General features: G+C 52.0%; 2 protein-coding genes across 4 annotated transcripts in view; one reads left to right on the forward strand and one right to left on the reverse strand.

Annotated features, from left to right (window-relative positions):
* Positions 1–4,480, forward strand: part of LOC107214567 (GON-4-like protein) — a 28,545-nt gene extending 24,065 nt beyond the window's left edge. For 2 of the 3 annotated variants that reach the window (XM_015650094.3, XM_015650092.3), the window contains 5 exons: positions 530–646; positions 1,131–1,338; positions 2,217–2,973; positions 3,360–3,462; positions 3,982–4,480. In XM_015650094.3, coding sequence (XP_015505580.1) covers positions 530–646; positions 1,131–1,338; positions 2,217–2,973; positions 3,360–3,462; positions 3,982–4,131 — 1,335 coding nt within the window. In that variant the 3' untranslated portion in view covers positions 4,132–4,480. The remainder of the gene's footprint in view (positions 1–529; positions 647–1,130; positions 1,339–2,216; positions 2,974–3,359; positions 3,463–3,981) is intronic. The other variant, XM_015650093.3, reaches the window with a different exon arrangement.
* Positions 4,481–4,536: 56 nt separating this feature from the next.
* Positions 4,537–8,122, reverse strand: part of MSTO1 (misato mitochondrial distribution and morphology regulator 1) — a 4,330-nt gene continuing 744 nt past the window's right edge. The window contains exons 2-12 of the mRNA XM_015650006.1: positions 8,021–8,122; positions 7,899–7,947; positions 7,561–7,675; positions 7,349–7,466; positions 7,113–7,247; positions 6,862–7,014; positions 6,221–6,352; positions 5,945–6,129; positions 5,657–5,755; positions 5,459–5,577; positions 4,537–5,231 (exon numbers count right to left, since the gene is read on the reverse strand). Of these exons, the coding sequence (XP_015505492.1) occupies positions 4,993–5,231; positions 5,459–5,577; positions 5,657–5,755; positions 5,945–6,129; positions 6,221–6,352; positions 6,862–7,014; positions 7,113–7,247; positions 7,349–7,466; positions 7,561–7,675; positions 7,899–7,947; positions 8,021–8,122 (1,446 nt within the window). The 3' untranslated portion in view covers positions 4,537–4,992. The remainder of the gene's footprint in view (positions 5,232–5,458; positions 5,578–5,656; positions 5,756–5,944; positions 6,130–6,220; positions 6,353–6,861; positions 7,015–7,112; positions 7,248–7,348; positions 7,467–7,560; positions 7,676–7,898; positions 7,948–8,020) is intronic.

Raw genomic sequence — 8,122 nt, forward strand, 5'->3', positions numbered from 1 at the left:
GTGTCTGTCTGTCTGTCAGCTGGAGTGGCTGTCTGTCTGTCTGTCAGCTGGAGTGTCTGTCTGTCTGTCAGCTGGAGTGGCTGGCTGTCTGTCAGCTGGGGTGGCTGTCTGTCTGTCTGTCAGCTGGGGTGGCTGTCTGTCTGTCTCAGCTGGGGGGGGTGTCTGTCTGTCAGCTGGGGAGCGTGGCTGTCTGTCTGTCTGTCAGCTGGGCTGTCTGTCTGTCTGTCTGTCAGCTGGGCTGGCTGGCTGTCTGTCTGTCAGCTGGGCTGTCTGTCTGTCTGTCAGCTGGGCTGTCTGTCTGTCTGTCGGCTGGGGTGGCTGTCTGTCTGTCAGCTGGAGTGGCTGGCTGTCTGTCAGCTGGCACAGTGTCCGTCTGTCAGCTGGCACAGTGTCCGTCTGTCTGTCTGTCAGCTGCAGTCTGTCTGTCTGTCAGCTGGCACAGTGTCTGTCTGTCAGCTGCAGTCTGTCTGTCTGTCAGCTGCAGTCTGTCTGTCAGCTGCAGTCTGTCTGTCTGTCTGTCTGTTTCCAGGAGGTCGAGTGGGTGGACAATGGGATGAAGGAATGTTCGTGTTCCTGCCACGAAGGGAGTAGCGATCTCAAGCTAAAGAAAAGCAAAAGGAGGAGCTGCAGCCATTGTGGCAGCAAGGTCAGTGGGGAGGCTCGGGGGGACAGGAGCCCTGCCAGGTCTCCCTGCTGGGGTGACCCTGGGGCCTCGTGTCTCCCAAAAAATGGGGTGAGGAGGGGAATCAATCCAGAGGTGCCCAGTGGTGCCTCCCTGTCTGGAGCTCTGACTGCACCTGCCCGGCCTTCTCCCATCTCTCTCCTCCTCCTTTCTGCTGCCCCTCCTTGCTCTGCTAAATGATGGAGTTTTTGATCTTCTTTTGGGTTAAGAAGAAGTTTTTTGAGTGGAAGATGCTGGCATGGCCACTATTTGAAAATAGTCATGATGCCTAATAATAATAATAATAATAATAATAATAATAATAATAATAATAATCATCTTTCTAAATCAAACATAATGCCAAGTGAAGCCTTTGGCAGGGCCAGGAAAACCTGGGAAGCAAAGGCTGAGGTGAGGCTGGCATGGACAGACCACCTGTGTGTGATGGTGCCTGTGGCTTGGTTTGCAGGTTTGTGAAAACAAATTTTATAAAAACAAAGATTCTCAAGAGCTGCCTGCCAGCCTTGCTCAGCGAGAGCCAAGTCCCCAGCCAGAAGGGAAGGATCCTGGAATGTCAAAGGAGCCTGGAGAGGAAAGCCTGGAGAGCAGAGACGAGGGAGAGGGTGTCCAGAGCAGAACAAAACCTGTCTCTAGGAAAGTGGACTCTCTGGCTCCAGGTGAGTGAACGTTTGTGTTCTACAGACAGGTGTAGAATCCTCTCCACACAAATGAGCAGAGGTTCAGGGATTTCTCATGCACATTTATTGAGTATAATGAGAATTTCTAATTGTCATCTTTTCACTTTTTTTCCTCTTGCTCCTCCACTCTGGATGCTCCAAACCTGTCGAGCATTCCCTTCAACAAAACCTTTCCTGCCTAGAGAATATTCTTCTCTTTTCACAAGGATTGCTCCATTTAAGCTTCTCTTGCAGGATACTGCTCCAGCCCCCAGTCCATGGAACTGGTTCTTTTCCAGTTTCCATTTTAGCACTGCAGTTCAGAACCATCATCTCTCTAATCTGCCTTGGAACAATCTCTTTGGTGCTTCTGTTTCCTCCAGTCTGGTACAGACGAGGAGAAACACAATTTTGGCAGGATGAACAGCCCAAGGGAGATCTCCTCCTCCTCCTCCTCCCTGGAGCCAGGGCTCAGCTCATGCTGCTGTTGGGGACAACACACAGTCAAACACAGGAGTTTAAATGTGGCCTCATGTCTGGGTTTGTAACCAGGGTGCCAAGAGCAGCAGTGGCTCTTTCACTGGAGAGTTTTGCTCTGGGCAATGAACTTTTTAAATCTTCATTTCACAAAAATCACAAGTGATTTAAGTCATCATTTCACACAGGACTTGGTTGTAGCAACCCACAGGGGTGAAGAAAATTTCCTATAGATTGTCTTCTTTGAAGTACAGGTGGGAAAAGTTTAGGTGGAGTCCCAAAGCTGCTCCCAAACTGTTCTCACGTGCAGCATTAGTAAATCTGTAAATAAAAATCTCTTTAAAAGTCAGGGAATTAAGGCTCCAGAAGTTTTTCCTTACATCTTCTCTGACCTTGTTTAGGTTTCTTCCCAGGATCTCAGCTGGAAGGAAGGGTGGCCTCCAGCAGAGCTGAATCTTGTGAAAAACCTGCCCCAGAAGGTGCCAGTGCAGGTGTGGATGCTGCCAGGGACGGGGACTCTGCTGCCACTGGCCCCAGGTGGGCACAGCTACAAAAAGCTGCTCTAAAACTACCTCAAGAAACCAAAGACTGCCCTTGCACTGAGGGACTGAAGCAGCCTGGAGGGGATGCAGAGGCTTCCCTGGGGCTGAGCAGGGACCTGCTGCTCTCTGCTGCAGCAAAAGCGTCACCGGCACCTCGAGCCTCCTGCGCACGGAGCCCGTGTCAGACTGAGGGGCTTCATCCTGCTGCAGCACAGCAGCCCAGGGGCTCTGCTCTCACCTCAGCAGGTGGCAAAGACCTCGAGGGCCCACCTTTGCCCCTGGAAGGAAGAGCTGAAGCAAAGCAGGGCTGGATCACAACGAGCAGCAAAGCAGCAGCGAGCGAGAGCTGCGGCTCAGGGTCCTCCCCCAGTGGCTGCGGTTTGGAGCCAGAGGACAGAGGCTGCACTGGAGATGCTCCCGAGGGCAGGCCAAGGTCAAATGCAAGCAGCTGCTTCCAGGTGCATCAGCATCCTGAGCAGCTGGAGCCCAGAGCAGGCACAGCCTCCCCGGGGCAGAGGGAGGAGGAGCAGCAGCAGCAGCGAGTGACAGAGGCCACCGTGTGTGCCAAGAACAGCAAAGTCAGCTCCACTGGGGAGAAGGTTGTGCTCTGGACCAGGTACTTCTGCCTGACCTCTCATCTTTGTGTGTTCACTGTTTGGTCTCAGCTCTTACTGGGCCCTTTCTTTTCATTTTCTATTCCCATTTTCTGCCCCCTCCCTTTGAGGATTCCTCTTTCCATCAGTTTGGCCCCCTGAGCAGCGCTGGCTGCTCCTGGCAGGGCTGTTACTGCAGCATTTCAGACTGGGAAATAATCTTTTCTTTCCTTTAAAGAACTTAAAATTAGGCTAAAGGAGCTCTGCTTAGAGGTGGGTCCTGGGATTGGGGGTGGCAGGAGGGGTAAAGGAAGGAGCCTTGCTCAGGGATTGCTGAACTGGGAACAGGGTTGGGGTGCTCGAGTCTGTCACTGTTTTCAGGCTGCTTTCACAGGGGTTTGTTTTGCAGGGAGGCTGACAGAGTCATCCTCACCACCTGCCAGGAGAAGGGAGCTCACCTGGACACCTTCCACGCCATCTCCCAAAAACTGGGCAACAAGACAGCGAGTGAGGTGAGGGGCGGTGTGGGAGAGGGGCTGGGAAGGAAGGGGAGATGTCATATCAGTCTCCCAAACTTCAGTTTGATGAAAAATCATCTGAGTTGTAAATAAAAAAATCAAACTCTGCTCTGTTTTAGTGGTGCTAACAATCCCATGTGCCCTGGTCCTTCTGACCATTGATGCTTGAGCTGCACGTTTGGTTCTGGAGTTGTTTCAGTGGCTGCTGCTCAGGTCTTCAGCCTCTTACTTCTGTACAAAGGATCTGCTTTTGTCCTTCCCCAAACTGCCAGGTTTTACCTGGAGAACATAACTGTTCTTCCAGAAAACAACAACAACCCAGTGCTCTTCCATTTCTCCTCCTCTATAACTGAACCTTGTGTGAAACACCACTGTGGTGCTGATTTTTGTTACAAAACACCTGAAGTTTGTAATATGAAATTCCAGTTCCATGACACTTTCAGGTCACTTTTCACCCTGATTTCAGCCTGATTTTCAGGTCACTTTTCACCCTGGATTTCCCTCGTTCTGCAGGTGTCCCACAGGTTCAGGGAGCTGATGAGGCTGTTCCACACCTCCTGTGATGGCAGCTCTGAAGATGAGGAGGATGCCACCAGCACCAGCAACACAGACCAGCTGTCAGATAAAGATCTTCTGCTTTCTGAGGAAGAACCTGATGACTGAGGTGATAAACTACTGACTGCACCAGAAGAGGGTTTTTTTTTTTTTGCCAGTTTGCTGCTAGACAGGTGCTGTGGAAAAATGTTTGCACAGGTACTTGAGACAGCACCTTCTTTTTGTTGTTTATTTTTGGTTTTTTGTTCAGTTTCCTGCTGCACTTCCAGCCTGAACCAAAGCAAAGGCAGGAAGTAAGATGAGAATATTCTCAAGAACCTCCCTGGGGAGCTTCAACAGTGAAATAACAGAACTTGTGGGCACTGATCTGGGTTTGGGGTGAAGGTTGGGCCCAGCAGCCTCTGACCAGAACCTGTAAATATTGTACCCTAAAAATGTCAGTTTTTGTGTGGAACAATCTGTTGCCTTTTTCCTGACCTGGAAATGAAACTCAAGGTAATTTTAGTAAGAAGGTAATATAAAAGGGGATCTTTATTTGAAGGTTTTCAGGAGCAGTTATGGAAAGATGTCCACAAAAGCCCACCCCACCAAGGGTGAGTACATTTTATAGGTTTTGGAAATTAGCACAGTTGATAAAAAGCACCAATTAGGAGGACAAATGGTGATGTAATTCCTCCCCAGGTCAAGCCCCTTCTCTGGAGTTTCTATGTGAGATAGTTACAATCTGAATTCTTTATTTATAGTGTGAGCTTATTTCAGTGGGCAGAGCAAATCCACTTTGCACAGCTGAAAAAACCCAACCAGAATATATAAAATCAGCCCCAAAAAAGCAGCTTTCCTCCTTGGCAACACAGCTGTGAGAACCTGGAGAACTCAAGCCAGAAGTAAGAAGATTTTTGGTGAAATGAGAAGCAGCTGGGCCGTCTCCAAAACCATTCCCTTTATTTTGGGAGTGATCTTAACGCTGGGTTAGTCTGAGTCAGCTTCATCCTCAGATCCATCTGCTCCAAAGCCCATCTCATAGCACTGGGCCAGGGTTTTTAGCTCCTCCAGGGCCTCCTGGAAGTCGTCGTGTTCCAGCCCAGCCGTGCCGGAGCTGCCCCAGCGCCGCGCGCTCGGCGCCCGCAGCTCCCGGCACAGCCCCCAGAGCAGCGAGTGCAGGCCAGGGCAGCTCTGCAGGGCTGCCAGCACAGGAATGCTCTCCACACCTGCAGGGTGAGACACAGCAGGGCTTCAAAATACTCACCAACATCTCATCTCCTGCCCTGTGCTGCTCCACGAGCAGCTGCCTTCAACTCGCCGCTCCACGCTCACACCTCGTGCCCTCAAACACTCCACACTGGGTTGGTTTGTTATTTATGTAGTAGTTTTTATAAATCATTTTGTCATTGTTAGGCCCTGATTTCTCTGTTGCAGTTTAAGGGGTGTTTGTTACCTGCTGAGGAATAGCCCTGAGCTTTGTCCAGGAGGAAACCTCGTCTGGTCAGGAGAGGAGAGAAGAACTGGGGGAAGGGAGGCCGGGTGTCACAGGGCTGCTGGAGCACGTGGGCTGTGCTGTGAGGAGATGAATGAAGTTACCAGAGCTCCCTCAGCTCTTCCCAGTTCCAAACCAGCACCCCCAGCCTGTACCCACCTGAAGGCTCCAGGGAACTGGGTGTGGAGGAACTGCTGCAGCACCTCCTCGGGGCTCTCACAGCGGTGCAGGGGGGACCGGGGCTGGCCTGGGCAGCTGCTGCAAAGGAAATTCAGCCTTTTCCAGCCTGAAACCGTCACTGCCTCAGCTGCTTTTTAGCTTTTTTGCTCTAAAATTAGCAGCACTCAGTCACTAGACTGCTCCTCCCTTCAGCTGTGTCTCGGAATGGAGCGTGGATGGCTCCAGTGAGGAATCCCTGCAGGAAGTGCAGTTCAAATGCTGATTTACCTGGTGGGTTTCTCTTGGCAAATTCCTCGTAGCACAACAGACTGAGCAAAACAGCAGCTGACCTTTTGCTCCCTCCACGAGGACAGAAGCTTCCAGGGCAAATCCTGCTGGTGGGCACTTAAAATTTCGGGGAGCGAGGAGCCAGGTAAGGCGGGGAAGGGAAGAGCTGCCCACGCAGCCACAACCTGGAGTTGGGTGACAGAGCAGGGGCTGGAACACGCTCCTGGCACTGGGGCTGTGCAGAACAGCTGCAGCACAGCTGGAATTTGTCCTCACCTTCCTCCCAGAGAAGGTGAGGGAGTCAGCAAAGTGCATCATGGAGCCCTGGGAGGACCAGAGGCGGTAGGGAGCCGTGAGGGTGTCGAGTGCCGCTGCCAAAATCGCGCTGCTGTGGTAGTTCAGGGATGCCTGGGGAGGAGACAAATGCAGGAATTACAGGACAGCTCTCAGTCACCCCTTCCTTAACCCAGTTTTGTAAATTGTGTCTTTAAAAGAGGTGTTTAAGAGTTATGTCAGGGCTGGGATCAGCAGCCAGTGTCTAACTGTAGTTTGCTAACAAATGCTTTGGTGCCAGTTTCCTTATCTTTCCTTGGCTCCTTGGGGCTCCAGTGAGGCTGGAATTACTCCAAGCATGGAGAATAATGTAGTGAAGCCTTTTCTTCAGTGCCAACACTGCAGGCAGCACCCCAGCAGCAAGCACAGCACCCAAGGAAATGTGTTAATATTTTCAAAAGTAGGAAGAAAACTACAGAAATTAGGAGCTGGCAGCTAAATCCCAGTGAAAAAGCAGGAAAAGGTCTCTGCTGAGCAGAACAGGACCGTGGAAAACCAGCAAACCACAGAGCTGCAGAAAACACTGAGAGGGCAAAGCTGCACAAGCTCACAGCCACAGGGGGAGATCCCAATCCAGGACTTGCCTCGTATTTTATGTATGGAAACGTCACAGGAGCTTCTGGCTTGATTCCCAAACTCCCACTGAGTGACAGCGGGCAGAAGAGAGAGCTGTGACGAGAGAGGTGGGCAATGCCCAGGGCTGTGTTCATCAGTCTGTAAAAACTGTTCTGAGGGTCCTGTGGGGAAATAAAACCATTGGAATATTAAGGAGAGGACAGGAACCTTTCAAAGCCAGGCTGGACACCTGTTGTGGTTCTGCCCATTGTTTACTCACAGCCACAGCACTCAGGACTGGAGTGAGGCCCCAGGTCAGGATCCCTTTCCGTGAATACTCATCGTGGAGCAGCTCTGTCACCTTGGCACCAACTCCAGAGAATCCATTGTGAAGGTCACACAGGACCTGAAACCCCTGTGGGAAACAATGGGAACAAAGCAGGAAACGGCTCAGATTCTGCTTCATCTCCAGCAGAAAGGTTCTTGAAAGCAAAGGGAGTTGGGTAAGGTGTGAACCTGGAGGTAATCACACTCCTCAACATAGAAGTGCAGCCGATCTTCCAGCTCCTCAACACAGGCAGGGTCCTGCAGGAGACTCTCACCTTGCCCAAAGGCTTCGAGACAGTCACAATCCCTAAGGAAAAGGGGGTTAAGAAGAGGGGTTATTTTACCCCTTTTATTCATCCTTGAAGTCAAAACTCAGCTGCTGTTCTGGGTTCTGGCCGTACCCATCGTGCAGGTACTGCCGGATCACGTAGACACTTTTGGGGTGCAGCTGCACGTTGAGGTAATCGGACCAGAGCCGCACGGAGGGAGCGTCCTGGGAGCCCACAGGAGCTGCACCTGCAGAGGGGAGAGCAAAGGTCCTTCCAGCTCTGAGCATCCCTGGGAGTGCAGAAATCACTTCTGAAACTTCTCCACGATTTTTAGCCCATTTGCTGCTCTGACCCAGCTCTATAAGCCAGTCTTATCTCATAGTTTTCCTTCTCCTTGTTCACTAACAGAATTCCCACAGCAGGGGCCAGGGAATTCCGCCTTTCTGGATCTCTGATCCCAGCGCACAAACCTGTCCTCGCAGCACCGGGATTCCCCTTCCCGTCACCGGCGGCGTCTCCCTACGGGAACAATCCCGGTTACGGGGCCGTGTCCCGGTTCCCCCGGGCACGGAGCGGTGCGGGCCGCGCTCACCCTGCGGTTCCCGGTGTCCCCCGGCGCGCAGTCCCGGTAATCGGCCACGGGCCCGTCCCTGCGACACAAAGCGGCGGCAGCTGCGGTGTCCCCGTCCCGTCC

Source organism: Parus major, chromosome 25LG1 (genome assembly GCF_001522545.3).
Source record: "Parus major isolate Abel chromosome 25LG1, Parus_major1.1, whole genome shotgun sequence".
NCBI classification, from domain to species: Eukaryota; Metazoa; Chordata; class Aves; order Passeriformes; family Paridae; genus Parus; species Parus major.